Below are 19,905 nucleotides of genomic sequence, written 5' to 3' on the forward strand. Positions count from 1 at the left end.
ATCCGTGTTTAGAGGCCGCTGTCCTCGGCAGACACACCTGAACGAATCGCTTCTTGACGAGCCCCGCGGCGACCGGCCCGCCATGCACGCCGCTTCGGTGCGAGCCGGCAGCCGCACGCACACACACGTGTTCACGCCGTTCCCGCCACGACCAGAGAGCCAGGAAAGGAGGAAACGAGAGAGCGAAGGGGCGGCCGGATTCTCCTAGCCTTCGTGCAAGCACCTTCTCTCCCCCAACACTCCTCATCCTCTCGGCTGCGACGGGGCGAAAAAATGGATCTCCCCCTACTGCGCCGTTCTCTGGAGTAAAAACAAAGACATGGAGAGCCTGGAAGAATAATAAGGACAAAAGCGCGGCGGGGAGAAAGTCTTGCCCTTGCAGGCCCCGTCTCCACTTGCACTTTCGCTGGCTTCCTCCGCCTTTCACTTCTCTTCTTACTTCTTCCTACGCTCCTCGCCCCTGGAGCGTCCGCTCGTCCACCCCTGCAGACTTCTCCGCATTGTCGCGCGACGGGCGTGACGTCACGCTGTTTTTGTCACGTGATAGAAGCTGTTCTTTTTTTTCTCTCTTTCTCACCGCCTTTGCTTTTGTTTTTCTTTCTAACCTCGACCTCCGGGAGCAGCGCATATCTTGGGCGGTTGGCGCGAGGCGCCTCCTCTCAGTCAAAACGAGAGATAGAGAAAGAGAGTGAAGGAACGACGAAAGAGAGAGTGAGAGCGCCGAAACCGGAGGGGGCTGGGTCGGGCTTTGGACTTCTATCCGCGTTGCTGCTGCTGGCGCGGCTTCAACCGCCTCTTCGTGGACGCCGAAGACGCCGACGGACCCGTCCGCTTCACGCGTTGTTTCGTGGCCGGCACAGGGGTCGCCGCAGCAGCAGCAGACGTCTCGCCGGGCGTCGTCTGCTCGGAGCAGACGGTCGCGTCGCGCCATCCGAACCACGTTGCTTCCAGCTCCCATCTACCCAGTGTTCCTGCCCGGTTCATCCTTCGTCGCTGTGTCTCTGGATGCGTCGTGATCGCCCCTCGACGTTTCCGCGTCAGTCCTGGGAGTGTGTGGTGCTTGTGCCGGCGTCCGTGATGTGCTGTGCGTGCTAGACTTCCGAGAGCGGCGCGTGCGTTTTTATCCTTTCCTTGTAGCGTTCGGCCGTGTGCGTGTTTTCTCGTGCTGTTGGGTGCGTGTTCAGCCTTGCTGGTTCAGCGCTGTCTCGCATCTATCCGTGCAAGAAGCAGCAACGCGGCGGTCGTCATGCTGCCTCCCCGCAGGCTCTCGACTTCGTCCCTCCCCCCTCCTGGCCGCTCAGTAAGCGTCGACAGTTCCGGAGCCGAATTCGGAAGACGTGAGTCACTCTCCCGGCTTCATGTGCGGTCACCTAGGCCTGCATTTTGTGGCCGCCCTGCGTCGCGTGGCTTTGTATGCAGGTTCCACTCAGGTAAAGTCGAAAACGTATGAAAAGCTATGAGTACGTAAACTTAAAATAGTTATCAAAGGTTATGACTCGGAGCATTGAGTCCCAACCCCTCTGGGTACGTGAACTGCAACGTCGCGTCACCTAATGAGGGTGTTTTTGATGCTGTCTTGCGGCCTGATGCGTTTTTAATTAGTGCCGCCAGCCGTTCCTAATTAAGAGACCAAGAGACTTGTCATCAGAGAGTCTGTTGTAGGTCCAAATGACAGCGAAGAGCATGGGGCGAGGTTTTTGCCTGAGTTCAGGGAGAGCAGTTTGTATTACGTTCTCGTTAAGGCCTTGCAGGCATTACGTAAGAGGAGAGATGAGTATAAATGCTTTGCACGCTTCTTTTGTTGCTTTAAAGGTTCGCGCAAGGATATGCAACGAAAATAAAACGAAATGCACGGGACGCCGTGTTCAGTAGGAATCGCAATATAACTTAATACGTCCTGTATACTAATTTTAAAAAAAATAAAGCTGGTTGTGGTAGCTTATCATAATGGACTCATGAAGTGCGGCGAGCTGCTTATTATGGGCATGGTCGGTAGGAAAGCCACAAAATAAAAAAAAATCCTTAGTAACAGAACAGAACTGCCGATCATTCATGAAAACTGCTTTATCGGCTACCAGGTTCGAATTTAGTTCGAGGCAGTAGTTGACTGAGACGTTGGGTTGTTTGTTTCTTGGGGGCAGGGTATCTCTAGGGTATGCCTCGTGTGGAGAAAAGACAGGCATGCTAGGCGCGCGCGCAGTTTTAGGGGTTTCGCTGGGCTATGAACAGAAACACTTTTGGGCTCAGGGGTGGATATATGGGCAGCTCTTGGATGGGTTGGTGGTGTGGAGGGGGGAGATTGAGGTCCGATTTACACCATGCTTTTCTTGAGCTTTCTTCGTTGAGAAAATGGGGCTAGTGCAGTTTTCCCACCATAGAAAAATTCAGGCCTGAGGTCCGCCACCGTTTGCCTTCCTTCTTAAATCGTCCTTAGCTTAGTCTGCGCGCATATTATGTGCTGTAGTCTCGAAGCCGTGCACATAAATTTTTGAAAAACGAAGTAAGGCAATAATAAATGGCTAACATATGAAGAGAACAGTATATACGGTATATACTGGGTGTTTACACGCTTTACACTTTGCAAACTTTTTTAAAAAGAGACTTTTTGAATTACAAGACCGCTTTTTTCGGCATAGTATTGTCAGAGGTATAGTGCATCAGAATACAGCTAAGACGTGCTGTGTAGCGCGGGCTGCTTAACTATTATTCAATAGTTATCTTTTTCACTGTTTCTGTAAGGCTCTTTAATGATATTGAGAGGCATGTAACTCACTGTAAGCAATAACCATATCAGTATTTGGAATTCCAAAAACGCGTTTACCCTCAGCTGTGTGGCCCAACAAATTCTGCCTACATCGCGCCAAAATATATACGCATTCGAGAAGCTTGCAGGCGAAGCAACCTCTCCAGTGTGCGTAACTGGCCGCAATAGCCAAAATTTGTTGGGGACAACGCGCCAAAATACATGCGTATTCGAGAAGCTTCCAGGCGAGGCAAGTGGGTAACTCGCCGAAATAGCCAAAATTTGTTGGGTCACAGGGCCGAGGGTAATCGCGCTTTCGAAATTCTAAATGCTGATATGGATGCTACTTGCGGTGGGCTATACGCCTTTAAATAATTAAGGAGCCTAACGGTTTACCAGCCTGCTTGTTATTACTTCTTATCTGGTTTCTGGTGTACTACACCGCTGACAATGCTATGCCAAAAAAAGCCGCTGTTAACTCAAAAAGCCTATTTGTAAAAACTGTGTAAAGTCTTAGGTGAACACCCTGTGTATACTATGCAACACATAATTTTTCAACCTCTCATATGGGGTCAATGTTCGGCTCCTGTTCCGTTTGGCGGTGGTATTTCATGAACCACGTCTATATATATATATATATATATATATATATATATATATATATATATATATATATAAACATATTTGGTTGCTTTAGAATGTTTTAGTGTCTTGGGACGTTACTTTGTTGGGAGGCGACTACGCCACCCAGAAGTACTTAAAGCCCGTAAAATAGAAAGTGTGTTTGGGGAGGGAGGTAGGAGGGGGGGGGGGATAATAAAGTTCAGACTGGGGGTGTTCTAATCCCTTAAGTTGTCGCTGCCTCCTTGCATAACTAAGTTCTTATCCTGTAAAGATAACAAAACAGATAGTAAAAGTAAGCTGTAGCGCTTTTCGCTCAGCTTTCGATGAAAATGGCCTTCCGGCGTTGCCTAAACGGTGCTTCGCAGACGCGTTAAGGAAATGGCAGCCTACAAGGCATGTCGGTCGATAGGCGCGTGGTCTGCAAGCACCAAGATTCCTTTCATGCGATGGCGGTTCTAAACGAACGTCTTGAGTTGACGCAGCCGAGGTACTGAGATATATCTCTTTACTGTGCTCCGGGGACGCTTGTATGATTAGCTGAAGGGTGTCCGAAAGGTAGGTATACAGTCGTGCCTCGTTAATATGGACACTCTGGTTCCTGCGCAAAACTGCATTTAAGCGAGTTGTCCGTAATAGCGAATCGAGATGAAAAAAAATTATCAGCTAAGAAATTTATGGTCAAGCTAGGTCTGCTTATATGCATGTAGTTGTGGGCACTGCAGTAGCAGTTAGACAAAATCTTGGGAGCTTCAAGTGCGTTACGCTAGTCGCCACTATCTCTTAAACAATTTAGCGCAATTTCTAGCTCCTAGTACAATACAATTCTATCATACGCGTGATGACGTCCGATGGCCTGATGACCCATCTCCTACTACGGCGGTTCACATCCAACTACGTGGTATAGTACATATACCGTGCTCAGTCGACAGACATCTGCTGAATGCGGCTTTCAACGTGCCGCAAGCTGCGAAGAAACGTGTTTTCATGGATATTCATTAAATACGGTGAATGGCAAGGCGCGTGAAAGGACATCTTCCAATCGAAAAGGTTGAAACCACGAGAAAAAAGCCATCACTCAAGCATTTGCACTTTTCCACTGCGTTTCGCTCGTGTTCTGCACTCCGAATGCAGCAAAGGAAGGATCCGGTTTGAGTAGTCGATGTTTTGTTGTCATCGTTGTCCATATTAACCAGACTGAAATACATGAGCCGCAACGTGCTCTGTGCATTTTCACCCCCTCCGTTGTCCAGACAGCGAGCTTCCATATTAAGGAGGCGCAAATGCATTTAAGCAGTTTGGTCCCTAGAACAACTGTCTTTAATTCGAGTATTTCACATTGACGTGTATCCTATTAACGGGGCACTTCTGTACACACGCATCGAAGATTACTAACATGGCTCCTACACAGCTGTCGAAAATTTGGCAGCGCTAAACAACCGGAGATTCGACGAGAAATATTTTGGTATAGCGACTCGAGTGAGCGCTGCTATACCATCTTCTAGACAGCGCAGTGCAACGCTTCAGCGTGTGACAATGCTATGCCGGGATAAGTGTTGTGGCTGCTACGGAAGCTGGCTGGAGTCAGTACATTTTCTGTCGTTCTTGTTTATTTATTTCCTGTTGCCTTTTTCTCACCGCCCCGCGTTTCTCTGAAAACAAGCCATCTGCGCGCCCATCTCTTGGCACGCGGCAAGCTTTAGCGCAGTACGCGCATCACTGTAACAAGGAGCAGCGTTTCTTCTGTCCAGGTTGTTGATGCCCGATAGTTAAACGCCCTGTCCTCCTCCCTACGGACCTGGTGATTTTGATGAAAAAATAATAATCATCGCACGACGATTACGACTGTGTGAAGCGACTGTTTGAGCGTCGGCTGTAGTATGAAAGCAAAGACAGGAGCCGGGCAGCCAGCCGGGGGAGCTTGTACCCATTCTTGTCCGACTGTGGGTTGCGAACCAAGCACCTTCCGCAGCCGAGACGGACGCCTAACCATCTAGGCCACCAGTCCTTTCTCTCCCTAGTCCCTCCACCTACTTTCCCTCTCCCCTAAAAATGGTCGGGCGGAGGATTTCCCTCTCCACACTTTTGCCACCTGCCAACGTGGCGCTGCATGCAGACGCCAACGACGGCGCAAGGCTGAGCTAGCTAAGAGGAAGAGGGAAAGAGGGGTCGTACTGGTGGTGGTGGTGAAAAACATTTTTAATACTCAGAGAGAGTTTGGGGATCAGAAGACCCTGCTACATGGTCGGTATCCTCAGTCCGGGACACCGCACGACGAAGCCCCGTCTCGCGCCCGCTTGACCAGAGCCCTTTGGGACTCCAGTGTGGAGCAGTTGAGGAGGGCAGTCTCCCATGCCTCTCGGGTGGGGGAAGGGGGAAGGTGAGCATTCTGAGTACATGCCCACACCACGTGAAAGATATCGCAGATCTCTCCACAGTGCGGGCAACTCCGATCTGTGTAGGGATCAAAAGTGTTTGACTACGGCAGGACAGAGAAGAGTATTTGCATGCAGGCGCCGCAGAGTTGGCTCCTCCGCCGTACTCAGCCCACTGGCAAGGGCCGGGTCGAGGCGGTGGCTGTCGCAGTAATGAATTAGGATTTCGCGGAACCGCAGAAGCGGTTTATGAGCTTCTGAGCCAGAACTTGGATGAGGAGCTCGGTGTGTAAGCACTCGGGAAGTCGCATCAACGGCCTCATCGCCTCGTAAGCCATGGTGGTCATGCAGGAGCCCAGATTACGGAGCACTTCACTACGGCGTCCCTCATCGCCTGAGTTGCTTTGGGACGTTAAACCCCAATAAACCAATCAAGCGCTGATGCATCATTACGCTCGCAAGGACTAATAAGGGCTGATTGATATAACTGAGCAATGTAACAATTAGAATTGGAAGTTGGAGAGAGTTGAAGCATGCGGCGAAAAATTATGAGCAAGTAAGGCTATAGTCTCAAAATATCAAGGCATACCATGATGAGTCATATTTAAACAAGATGGCGGTGATGCGAGTGCGGACCGGCTGTATGTTTTGCCATTGTGCTCTGATTTATTAAAGTGCTTTGCGCAGTTTGCGTTTGTTATTGCAGAAATTTTAGTGAAGGCTGCGAAAAGGTGCAGTCTTTCCTTACTTTAGACATGTAAGAGTCTCGCGTCCACGCTTCCTATGTGCTGTCGAAGCCAAGCAGATTAAGCCGTGCTCGCGGTTTTAGTGTCAGTACGCAATCAAACTTTGTTGTTCTGCTTTGAGCGACCCATTAATCCCACGGTGGGATTATTGCTAAATGAAGTGCCAGTGCACGGCTGACGTTCGAAATGAACAGTACTGAAAAACGTCTCTTATTATACTCCCTTTAGCCGCACTTTTCTCATGGAATCAGTCCGGGCCGACGCTAGGGCGCTTGCTGTGAGCAGCTTTTGACACCGGCAGATAGCGACAGCGCCGCTCTGCTATCACTGTGACCTACAATTCCAGGGACAAAGAGTCGCTGCAGCCGTCCGCAGTAAGATATAGATGCTAGCGGTGACAGCATGATTGTAAGGCCGTCGACGAAGATAAGTGAGAAAAGGCGGTCGCGAACCGACCGTTGGACCGCACGAGAAATTGCTTCCCAGTGGCTCTTGCCGAATGATTTTTGAATGCACGTGAATTTTGCTCTCCTTTGTTAAAAAGGATCACACTCTTGACCCTATGCCATTTTTTTGGCAATGAATCCGTTATTGTTTGCCGGAACGGCATTAACATACCTAGGAAGAGCCATGGAATAGATTTTTACTAAGAACGAAAACTGGGTAGGTTAGTCCGCACTGTCCTTTCAAATAAACCCGGAGAGAGAGAAAGAAAAGGAAAGCAAGAAGGAAGGAAAGAACGAAAGGAAGAAGGAAAGAAAGAAAGAAAAAGAAAGAAAGAAAGAAAGAAAGAAAGAAGGAAAGAAAGAAGGAAAGAAAGAAAGAAAGAAAGAAAGAAAGAAAGAAAGAAAGAAAGAAAGAAAGAAAGAAAGAAAGAAAGAAAGGAAGGAAGGAAGCAAGCAAGGAAAAGGGTGAAGGAAAGAAAAATGGCTGAGGCTTAGCTAAGGTTAAGCCTAGTCAGATGCGAAGCATATTGATGGCTAGGCTTGGTAATACATGGCTTTCCTTGGTTGAATACTTGGTCATTTTAATACAACCACTAGAAGCCTTCGTCGTGGGGGAAGACAACGGCATGGCTACCGCGGAACGCCGACTAACCCCGAGACGCGCGTTGGGTGAGCGCCTGGATTGCCACGGAAGCCGCATCCGCGTGCCCGGTGGAGCGAGCGTTTCACCTACACCGAGTGTGAACGCGCGTTCGAAATTCGCGGGAGTGTGACGTCACCATACCACGTGATTCACACGGCGTGCAACCGCAGCGACGGCACAAGTTGGAGCCCCGTCTCTCATCTGTGGTGACGTCACCATACCACGTGGTCGGCACGGCGTTCAACCGCAGCGACAGCACAAGTTGGAGCCCCGTCTCTCATCTGTCGTGACGTCATTGTGTCACATGGTGTGACGTCACCATACCACGTGGTCTGCACGGCGTGCAACCGCAGCGACGGCACAAGTTGGAGCCCCGTCTCTCATCTGTCGTGACGTCATTGTGTCACGTGGTGTGCACGGCGTGTAACCGTCACGAAGGGCTTGGGTTACCTATTGTAATATGCTTCGCATAAAAGTGAAAAGAAGAAAAGATAGAAATAACAAGGAGAAAAAAAAGAAAATGTAGAAGGAAGGGAATGAAGCACAAAAGATGACGGTGATTATAGAAACGTTTATTGAGGGGAAAATCGTAAGGAGGAATTATCAGAAGGTGGTCGGGTTGCCAGTCCAGGATTATGTTGGAAAGGCCGCCGCCCGTCCTCTTTCGATGAGGGCTCTTGATCCTCAGGTCCCTTCTTTCCCACGTTGGCTATTCAGGAGAGAAAGAAAGGTAGAAAGAACGAGGGAAAGAGAGAAGGATATCAAGAAAGATGGACAGGAAAAAAGCAAGAAGGAAAAAAAGAAATTCAGGAAGAAAGAAAAGAGAAAGAGCTGACCAGTTGGCGTTTTGCCAGAAGTAATGACCTTTCAGGTGTCGATTGCCCAGACTCGCAAAAGCAGTGCAGTGGCTTTATGCCAGAGCTGAAGTTAGCTTCAGGGGGGCGGGGGGGGGGGGGGCGGAATTCTCGTCTGCTAAGGCGAGTTGTCGCTGACTGTCCTGCTTTGCGGTATCTCGCTCACCTGCCTACTGGCTTATGAGATAACTCAAACAGAGGGCCGGATGACAAGAATTGAATGGAAGCAGACGAAAAGGACTGTGTCATGGTGGTGTTGCATTCACTGCATACATTCGATCGAGTGCTTTAAAAACAAACTGAAAGCACGACGCTCTGAAAAGACAGTGAGCGGGAAAAGGCGACCTCCCTGTCCTCGCTTTCCACTTACGCCCACAGTTACATATCTCTATATTCAAAATCTATTGCACATGGCTACTGAATTTATGAGCATGGAAAAAACGCAAAAGAGAGCTACTTTATCATATAAATTTTGTTGTTAGCAGAAGCTAACAAAATTTTTGCTACTGTGTTTTCTCGAAAGCAGCGCAGCAAATTGACAGTTTCCAGGTCTTGCTTACGTGTAGTATTCCATGCCAAAAAATTCGGCTCCACTATCCTCCTTCACCGATAGTACAAATGTTCTCACCCCCAATGTCTCAGATTTTAAATACTCTCCAAAGCGGGCATCGACCTTCTACCGGTCCGCATTCACGCCCGCCGTTTTTAAACGTGATTCGGCGATTTCTTTTTCGTCTGATTTATTTCTCTACACCTGCGAGAGGAAAAACTTTGGCTCACGCGACGTTGCCACCCTCGACAAAGACGCGCGAATATATCGTAAATTTTGAAAAAACCGCGATTCCTAGCAGGATGAGCCCGAAGGGAGTCAGTCCTGCATAACGCCTCCGTACTGGAGGAACTCAGGCGCCCAACATCGGCAGTAGCCACGGTGCCTTCCCATCATGAACACATGCAACGGCGCTGAGCCTTCCACCCGTATATATACTGAGCTGGCGTCTGGTGTTGCACAAGCACAACAATATATAGGTCTTGAAGAAACAGACGCTGCGTAGATCATGCACTCGACCGGCACCCACTTCGCCTCACAGCCGCTCCTGTACAGCGTTTTTTTCCGCTCCTGCAACCGGCCACCCAAGCGGAGTAGGCAGACCGCTTTGAGCTGTGGCTTCCATCATCTTCGACAGCTTCGAAAGGCCTCACACTGGGCGGGCTACAGACACGTGCGAGTATTTAATGCTGAAAAAAACAAAAGAAACAATCTACAAGGCGCATATAGAAAACGAGGCACCTATTTGTGCGTGTTATGTTTTTTGGAACGCTTTCGTGGTTGCCTGACCGCGATTTCATGTCCAGGGGATGGGCTGCAGGAGAGCATTATCGCCTTCTTCAGAAGCAAAGACCTGCCCTGAGGAGCAGATTCGGCGAGGCTGAAAAAAAAATTAAACAGAAGAAATAGGAGAGTACTGGCAGGCCCGACAGCGGATGATGATGACCAATGTAACTGCATGTTTCCGGACTAGTTGTTGCGATTACATTCGGGCAGGCCAGCCTGAACGGTGAAGGACAGTACAGCGATGCGTGCTGTTTGCCTCTCTGTATCTGTATCCCATCGTTGAAGTTGGCCTACCCAAATGCTGGCCAAAAGGTGGATTTCTGGGCGACTTTCGCAGGCTGCCGTTGGGGTAAGAATAGATATAAGGACAACCGCTGGAGAAGCGGAAGGGGAGGGGGGGGGGGGGCTAAATCCGCCACTGTGCTAACCCTAGTCACCAAAGTTACGCATTGCCGATTTAAATTTTGTGCAACGGACAGCGACCGTCGGTCATCCCAAGTGGTGATTTCAGTACAGGCGTGACCGAACGTCGTCCTGAGTCATCTTCATCAAGGGAAGGCGCCTTATTATCATTAAGTCCTAGGAGCCGTTTTGTTGTCTTCTCTTTCGCCAGAAATCGATGCCCGCAGCTCCACACACCGATACACTCACCGGATTAGGAACAGTAATAAGCGACGGAAGAAGTTATGGTGATTTGTCTTCAGTGGGCAAGCCACAAAATCGGGAACCTATCATCATCATCAGCATGACTACACCCACTGCAGGGCAAAGGCCTCTCCCATGTCTCTCCAATTAACCCTGTCATTTGCCAGCTGCGGCCACTGTATCCCCGCAAACTTCTTTATCTCATCCGCCCACCTAACTTTCTGCCGTCCCCTGCTACGCTTGCCTTCTCTTGGAATCCACTCCGTTGGACCAGCGGTTATCTTGCCTTCGCATTACATGCCCTGCCCAAGCCCATTTCTTCCTCTTGATTTGCCCCGCCGCGGTGGCTCAGTGGTTACGGCGCTCGGCTGCTGTCCCAAAAGACGCGAGTTCGATACCGGCCGCGGCGGCTGAATTTCGGTATAGGCGAAATCCTAGAAGCCCGTGTACTGTGCGAAGTCAGTGCACGTTAAAGAACCCCAGGTAGTCGAAATTTCCGGAGCCCTTCGCTACGGCGTCCCTCATAGCCTCAGTCGCTTTGGGACGTTAAACCCCAATAAACCAATCCTCTTGATTTCAGCTAGGATGTCATTAGCCCTCGTTTGTTCCCTCACTCACTCCGCCCTCTTCCGATCTCTTAACGTTACACCTATCATTTTCCGTTCCATAGCTCGCTGCGTTGTTCTTAACTTAAGCTGAACTCTCTTTGTTAGCCTCCACGTTTCTGCCCCATCGGTGAGTAGCAGTAAGATACAGCTCTTGTATACTTTTCTCTTCAGGGATATTGGTAAACTACCATTCATGATCTGAGAGAACTTGCCATATGCGCTCCACCCCATTCTTATTATGCGAAGCATACTAGCCGCACAACCGAGCTCTTCCTTGCTGCGCGGCCGCGTAGCTACCACTTGACCTTCATCGGCGCACCACGTGATATGACGTCACAACATCTGTGAAAGCTGGGGCTCAACTCGTGCGCTCGCTTGCGGACGCGCAGCCTCCGCCGGCGGTATGCTTCGCATCCTAGGCTTAACCATAAGCTAAGCCAGGCCCTTTTTTCTTCTAGTTATTTCCCTCTCATGATCCGGATCTGTGGTCACTACCTGCCCTAAGTAGACATATTCTCCTACTACTTCCAGCACCTCGCTACCAATTGCGAACTGCTGTTCCCTTGCTAGGCTGTTGAACATTACTTTGGTTTTCTGCATGTTAATTTTTAGCCCCACCGTTCTGCTCTCCCTGTGTAACTCATTGATCATGGTTTGTAGTTGTTGTCCTCAGTGGCTTAGCAAGGCAATGTCATCAGCGAATCGCAAATTAATTAGGTATTCTCCATTAACTCTTATCCCCAGCTGTTCCCATTTCAGGCCCTGGAATACCTCCTGTAAGCAAGCAGTGAAGAGCATTGGCGAGATCGTGTCTCCCTGCCTGACACCTTTCCGCATTGGAATTTTATTGCGGACTTTATGGAGAACTATAGTAGCTGTGCAATCGTTATAAATATCTTCCAATATTTTCACATAACACTCGTCCGCGCCCTGATTCCGCAATGCCTTCATGACAGCTGAGGTTTACACTGAGTCAAATGCTTTCTCGTAATCAATGAAGGCTATATATATGGGTTGGTTATATTCTGCGCATTTCTCTATCACCTGATTGACAGTGTGAATGTGGTCTATTGTCGAGTATCCTTTACGAAAGCCTGCCTGATCATTTGGTTGACTAAAGTCCAAGGTTGTCCTGACTCTATTAGCGATTACCTCAGTAAATACCTTGTAGGCGACGGACAATAAGCTGATCGGTCTGTGATTCTTCAAGTCCTTGACGTCTCCTTTCTTATGAATTAAGATAATTTTAGCGTTCTTCCAAGCTTCTGGCACTCTAGAGGTCACAAGGCATTGCGTATACAGGGTGGCTAGCTTTTGTAGCACAATCTCTCCTCCGTCCTTCAACAAATCTGCTGTTACCTGATCCTCACCAGCTGCTTTCCCTCTTTGCATTGCTCCTAATGCTTTCTTTACTTCCTCCTTCGTTACTGGCGGGATGTCCCATTGCTGTGCTCGACTGACTCCCTCAGTAATTTGATGATTACATTCGCTGCTGTATAGATTTGTGTAGAACTCTTCGGCTAATTCAACTATCTTATCCATATTGCTAATGACATTGCCCTGTTTGTCTTTTAGCGCATACATCTGGTTTTTACCTATGCCCAGTTTTCTCCTCACTGATTTTAGGCAACCTCCGTTCCTTAGAGCATGCTCGATTTTCTCCATGTTAAACTTTCTTGTGTCGGCTACCTTGCGCTTATTTTTTAACTTAGATAGCTCTGCTAGTTCTATCCTGTTTATGGAGTTAGACGTCCTCATGCTTTGGCGGGAACCTATAGCTGGATACAAGTTATGAATCTTCGCCCACGTCCATGACCGGAGCACAGTGTTTGTTCCGGAGTAAGAAATGACCAGTTGTTGAAACATTTCTTCTTACCTGAACAAACTACTAATCACGAGACGCAGTCGTAAGCGCGAAAATTTTGATGCATCGGGAAATCCACGTTTTTCCATTCCCCGTCGACCTGTCGTGTTCCCTCCAAGACGTACACACACTGTTGAAGAGAGTGCGAGCAACCTTGTCACGGCTCTTCGAAGTATCTCTCTCCGAGTTACCGGCGTGTCCTCTACCTCTTATCTCTTGAGTATATCTATCGCTTTCTGTGTTTTCTTTTTTGTTGTTGTTGTTGTTGGCGCCAAGACAGCGGAGCAAAGCTGAACAGTGTTCGACCACAAGGCGAGTTGTAAATGTGACCTTTCTTGCCTCCCCAAGTATGGCAGCAAATGTCATTCAGTAAGGAACGGCTACCATTGCCCTTTGTATGTTTGCCGGCTGACTGCATGGCTCTCGGCGAAATGGAGCAAGCAAATAAATAAACGAAACAAAACAGCCAAGGAACCAAACAAGAAAGCCTAAAGCGAACAAATGGGTGCGTTGCAGACGTGACCGTGATTCTGATGTACTCACTCATGCAGGACGTAATCCTGTGCGGCGCGGATGGCACGGTAGCTTCGGGTAACGAGAGCCACTGGCACGCGCCACGCGAGAAGCGTCTCCTTTCTTACTTCCTGCTTGCTTTCAAGCGTACAGTTTCCCACATCCGCCGTGTAAGGGGGGGGGGGGGGGGGGGGGGGGGGGGGGGTTCTCGCGTTTCCTGCGCTGAAATAGGACACTTTTGGGAGTCCTGCTTAGAACCATGTCTGTCTTGCTTGAGGAATATCACTAACTGGCAAACAAAAACAGGAATAGCTTCAGTAATGTTAATTGACCGCGGACTTCTCTGCAATGACGCTTCGCGAAGTCGCAGTAGTTACGGTGTTCGACTGCTGAAAATAAAGAAGTTACAAGCCAGTATGGGCACTTTACCATAAACGAAGCGGTTTTCGTGCTGAACTCGATAATACGCACGGATGGGCACTGATCTCCAAGGTCGGCATTTTTATAGGCATGACCAAGTGATTACTTAATAATCTGTCGCCATAATTTAAAAGAAATCTATTCTAGGGGCGCGCTACAAAGAAAATAACGTCTCCTATAGAATGCTCTCTCCTTTCATGAGTTTAGTTTTCTGCGGCGGTAACAGTGAAGAGAGATAGGCCAAACTTTGAAAACGCACGCACGTGGAGCTCGTTACACGTGCATTCAAACATGAATCGTGGTGTTTGTGTCGCGTGTCCGTGTGTCTTCAAAATCTCTTGGCTTGGTTTCACTATGTTGTCATCAGTTTACCAACCGAATTCAGTGATGCCCAGTGCTGTGAAGTAGGCCGGTGGAAGGTCCCAGATTAATTAAGATTACCTGGAGTTCTTTAACCCTTAACTGCCCAGTGTCGCCAATTCGCGATATGTCGTTTGCTTGCAGTGTATTCATCAATACCTTGAGCTATTTAACACGTCCTCAGTAGCGAGCACTTTCCGATGAGAACTTTGGCGGCTCGAATCGCGTTTCATCTCATCATCATTTGAGACACCCTCTCGCCTGGGGAAAGGAGAGGTACGCACGAGAAACTGGGGTAGGAAACTCGGCGAACTCTATTCAGTCGTGCGCGAACAGCGGACGCAATCAAGCGGTGCACCTGCACGAGGTATACCCGCACGGCGGCGCGGGCCGTCTGAGGAGGAGAGCTCATCGGCTCCGCTCAGCCCTCTTCTTCGCGTCCTTGCGTTAATTTAAGGCGGCCCTGAACCACTTCCTAACGACGCAGTTCCGTGTTTGTTTTCTTCGCTTGTTAACCTTCGTGACTTTTTTTGTTGCGGAAGCAGCACTACGCTAGGTGTGAGCGATTTCGCGGAGCCCCTGAGAGCACCAACTGCGCATGCGCGAGGAGCGAGTGACGTCAGAGCAGCGCGGAGCCGCCGCCGACCCCTCCGCTGCGCGAGTGACTCAGAGGGGCCGTCGCCGCTGCGATTGCCGCGCCGTTGCTTCCGCAATTCTACTCGGGATGGCCATTGGTCAAACCACAGCCAGTTTTCTTGCGTCACTATGACTTGTGGTACTTCGCCTAAGAGCAAACTCTTCTATTCACCTCCTTCGCCCGAAAAGAGTGAATAGTCCTTTCACGGGGGTACCTTCGAAGGTGACGGATACGAAACAATGTAAAGAAAACGGAGAGTATGGATGCACAGTACAACGATGATTGCTCGCTTTGCTTTGTCCGGCAGTTCATGTTTATCCTGTTTGGCTGCGGCGTAGGCATATATGCTGTACCGACATGACAGCTGCTACAGCAGTTTCGAAAGTAGTTGGATAGTCTCAGGGACCCTTATAAAAATTGTCTATAGACAGTCTATATACTTGTTATTGACTCTATTGACTTCCTATAAATATTGCTTTTTGTATATTCATAGTCCATAGACTGTTTATATACAAAAGTCCACTAACAGTGTATGGCCATAAATCTATAGACTGTCTATGGCATTTGTATTGCCTTCAGACTGTGCTCTATGATTTGTCTGTAGACAGTCTATAGACTTTATAGACAGAAGTTTATAGACACTCCATAGACTGTCTAAAACTTTTTTTGCAAGGGGCGCGCCTTCAGCGGCGGGTGTTTCAGCGCGAATTTCAGCAGATTCCCTCTCTCTTCAGCCTTCGCGAATAACTAGCGGCTGTCAGCACTTGGGAGGCCTTCGACCGTGAAGCCAAATCTCCCGCGCCGTGGGCCTGTCTACAAGGTTAGGTTCGTCGGGCGCGCAGACCTGGAAACTAACTTTAGTGCGGCGTCGCTTCCGCGCGACGCGTGCGAGCGAGCGTTTCATTTCAGGATGCGGTGGAGGCCACGCCGGTTCTCGGGAAACATGGAGGGATGCACCCGCGACGTGGTTGACGCTCCAGCGTGCAGACGCCTACGCCCGACGGTGCAGCCGACGCTCGGTCGAGCCACCGAACGCAGCTCGGAAGGTTGAACAATGGGTTGCATCTTGAGGTAGCTACGAGATGCGAGGCTGTGCCTGGACCGCACTAATAAAGTGTGAGAATAGTGACGTGGTAGATTTACTATCAGGGACTAAAGTGGTATACTCCACCCGGCGGGAGCCGGAGCAACGAAAAACTGCGGCATTTCGGAGAGCGAAAGCAAGAGACATTGAAACGAGCCAGGCGACATGCCTGCTGATAATGAAGGTCAGGCATTGGCTGCCTCGATCCCAGATTCCGCCTGTAGATGGCGCTGCAACGCAGTTTTTCGTTGCTCTGGCTCCCGCCGCGTGGAGTATACCAGTTTTGTCCCTGATAGTACCTTCAGTCCGCTTCTGAGCGGTCGGCGCCCAAAGTATCAGACGGGGTCGGAGCGCCCGGTGCCGAGCTGCAACACCAGCAAACTCGTAGCGGTACCCGTGGCCCCAAGGCGCCCGTCTCCCAGAGTCGTACAGAGGCAGCAGAAGAAAAATATACACAGAAAAACTTAGACCATCCACGCGGCTTCAGTTCTCTCTCGCTTTGGGCTTGGCGACTCCGCAAGCGCTAGGCCTCGCGCTCCCTCGATGCGGACGAAGACGAAGTGGTTCTCCTAGTCAAGATTCTGGGAAAACGAAGAAAAATGTGCTGGGCATGCCGAACAGTTCAAACATGCTGCAGCGTAATCCACATCGCCCTCAAGAAAGTATGCCACAGATCCTAGTGATCGATATTCACACTAGGCCTAGCACTTGTCAAGTCCGGACCAAGAGCGTTCCTTGAACCGAACAGACACTCGTCCAATGTTCCAAGAGCAGGCCCCACGTTTGGCGCCAGTTTGGGGGGGGGGGGGGGGGGTAGTAATGGGAGGATAACTGCGTTCTCTCCGTTTACCGCGGCTGACAAAGATCAAAACCGCCACTCCATCCCGGGAGCGCGAGCGCACTCCGAGCACGGCGGGCCTTGCTCTGGGAGAGAACAAAGGAACGACACTCTAGCTGGAACAAACAAGACATTGATTGCTGCCACAATAACGCCAGCTGGCAACAAAGTACACTAGCAATCAGGATCGTCCGACTAAACAGCAAAGTTACGAGCCAATGTTCCCCACGCCAGGGCAGGGGAAAAGTTCCGAAGCCGGGCAAGACGAGTTTTAGGGGGAAATGTTCCCGCTACGAAGCCTCGCCCGGCTGGCAGAGAGCGTAGCCGCGCCGACGCGTCAGTACGCGTCGAGTTCCCGGGCCGAAGAGGACGGACTATCCTCCCCGCGCGCGCGCAGCAGTCACGCCGTCCGTGGCGCTCGTGGCGTTGCGACGCCGGCACCCTCCCTTGTTTGTTAAGGTAACTAGAAAGGAGACCGCGGTGCAGCAAACTAAAGAAGACGAAGCTGTGGGGCTCTTCACAAATTCAGTGCCTCTCGGATGATATCAAATGAATCCAAGATAAAGCAGAGCTTCTCTACTGCGGAATATAAACGCTCACTTGGAAGAATTAGACGGATATCTAGGCAATGGCGGGGAAAATCGTGTTGAACATTTGTAAGCAGAATGAGATAATTATGGATAATATAAAAGTGAAATAATAGGGGGCTCGGGAACTTCCCACTTCAACATTCCCTTTTCAGTTTCAGGAATAAAAATGATCTTGGGCGCGACCATAAGAGGGTAATTGCAATGCTTGGGTATAGGAACAAGGATGAAGCTGGATCGCAAGAACATATGTAGCACGGAATTCGGCATATGAATGACCGCCATTTGATGGCCATATCACAATCGGTAGGGGAGTGTGTACGAAGTGGCTCAAACAGATCATGGGCGTATGATAAAGTTTAGAGATATTTCAGGGGGAGATATCTGCGGTACAAATGGAGAGTGGAGAGGAGAAAAGGAGCCTAAATAGGGGTTGGACGGGGTTGGTAAAGATGCGTTATTAAGCTGCCAACCAATTTCCAGGGCAGACAAAGAAAACAGATCATACCTGAAATTCAAGAGAAATGGACCGAATACTGAAAACAAAAAAAAAATGGCCAAAAAGTGGCCCAAGGAACGACTAAGGCTACAAGCGATTGTTGGATGGCAGGCTTTCGAGGAGGTGAAAAACAGGCTCATAGACAGTTCTGCAATCACTTGAAGGCACTCGGTGTAAATGCCGAAGAAACGCGCTGGCATATAGAGGATGACCAGCGTAATTTATTAGAAAATGAAGCCTTCATGCGATTTTCTTTCCAACTGTTAGGAGAAATCATTATACCAATGCTTAGTTCTTAAACACATTAAGGTGTCAATTTATCTCGTTTACGCGCAGGGATCATCCTTTCTTAGCTGAATATAGATTAGATGTAATCCGCCCGTGAAGACCGTCTGAGTACAAATGTGTTGGCGATTCTTTTCCATCCAGTCTTGCATGAAATAAGGAAGTCAAGCGTGCTGCTTCTAAAGCTTGTACAATGTTGAATTTTATACGACAAAAGTTTAGAACGACACTGTTAAAAGGCCTTCGATATTTCGCTAATATTCGGCTGACACTGAAGTATGCTGGCTTTGTTTGGCACCAGAAAACTTTATATTTGGTTGACATCTTTTACCGTGTAATAAACTGTGCTCTTAGATTTGTATATCAGCATGATAACATTACCAGTAGTGTTACTAACCTTTAGTTAGCGTTGGGATGTGGGCTTTTACGTACACGCGCAAAAGGCTTTTGATTAGAATTGCGTTGTCAAACTTACCACGAAAAAATAAAAATAAAGAAATTTATTTGCTTCCACCGCATTGCAAGTCTAGTAGACTTGATCAATGATAGGATATCAAGGAAATTAAATGCCGAATTAGCGTTTATGAACGCGCATTTTTCCTCTGACCATTCATGATTCGAATCGGCTCTCAGAGAATACGGTACTCGGGGATATAACAAATGTGAAGTCATTCGGGGAATCCGGAAAGGTACCACGGTACCGGTCCTGACGTTCGCAAGCGCTATTGGCCCGCCGCGGTGGCTCAGTGGTTACGGCGCTCGGCTGCTGACCCGAAAGACGCGGGTTTAATCCCGGCCGCGGCGGCTGGAATTTCGATGGAGGCGAAATTTTAGAGGCACACGTGTGCTGTGCGACGTCAGTGCACGTTAGAAAATCCCACGTGGTCGAAATTACTCCGGAGACCTGCACTACGGCGTCCCCTCATAGTCTAAGTCGCTTTGGGACGTTAGAACCCCAATAAACTAAACTGAACGCATGCGCTATTGTTTGCTTTGCATCTGCCGAAGATTCTGTACTTTGAAATAAATAGAGGACAACCGGGCGGCTTCATATGGGTGGTCATGGGACCGCAACTAATGTAGCAGTGCAAGGTGTTATGGAATGATCAGCGTTCGAAATGCGTGACGCTGAAAAGTATGGCCCAGTATGAAGACTTGAGGCAAGTGACGGAGAAGCGATGGGTGGCGGTAGTCTTCAGATGTTTACACCGCTGAGGAATCTGAGGAAGAGCATCCGTAAAGATGCTGCGTGGATGAGAAGAACAAGATGACCTACGAATGAATACTATTGGCAGAGGGAAGCAAATATACTACGATAACCGTGGAACAGAAATCACGAACCACAGAAAAACTCACTGGAAAAAAAGAAAGCCGAGGTTTTAACTCTCTTGGACGAATAAAACTAATAATGAAGGTAAAACTTATTCGACAGACCCGAATCGAGCGCTTTCCTTTTTGAAGCTAGGACTGGGTCCTTGACGACGAAGTCGCGTGTGCCCTCAAACATTTCACACCGCGGATGACATGAATTGCTGATGCTTTTGGTTTTTTTTTATGTGGGTTTTAACTTCCCAAGGCGCCATGAGAGACGCCGTAGTGAAGGGCTCCGGTAATTTTAACCACCTGGGGTTCTTTAACGTGCACTGACACCGCACAGAACACGGGGCTTTCGAAATTATCCTCCATCGAAATTCGGCCGCCGCGGCCGGGATCGAACCCGCGTCTTTCGGGTCAGCAGCCGTGCTCCATAACCACTAGGTCACAGCGGCGGGAATTGCTGATGCAGTATGGAAAACTCAGA

At 49.2% G+C, this 19,905-nt stretch overlaps 1 protein-coding gene across 3 annotated transcripts in view; it reads left to right on the forward strand.

Annotated features, from left to right (window-relative positions):
* The window catches only part of LOC149344356 (coiled-coil domain-containing protein AGAP005037), a 443,868-nt gene that overhangs the window by 203,553 nt on the left and 220,410 nt on the right, over positions 1–19,905 (forward strand). The window contains exon 1 of one of the 3 annotated variants that reach the window (XM_089546283.1): positions 746–1,337. The exons of the other annotated variants lie outside the window; for them this stretch is intronic. Within the exon in view, the coding sequence (XP_089402409.1) occupies positions 1,247–1,337 (91 nt within the window). The 5' untranslated portion in view covers positions 746–1,246. Of the gene's footprint in view, positions 1–745; positions 1,338–19,905 lie in introns of those variants that run through there. 3 annotated transcript variants of the gene reach the window in all.

This window comes from Amblyomma mixtum, chromosome 5 (genome assembly GCF_055824585.1).
Source record: "Amblyomma mixtum isolate Tamu chromosome 5, ASM5582458v1, whole genome shotgun sequence".
Taxonomy (NCBI): Eukaryota; Metazoa; Arthropoda; class Arachnida; order Ixodida; family Ixodidae; genus Amblyomma; species Amblyomma mixtum.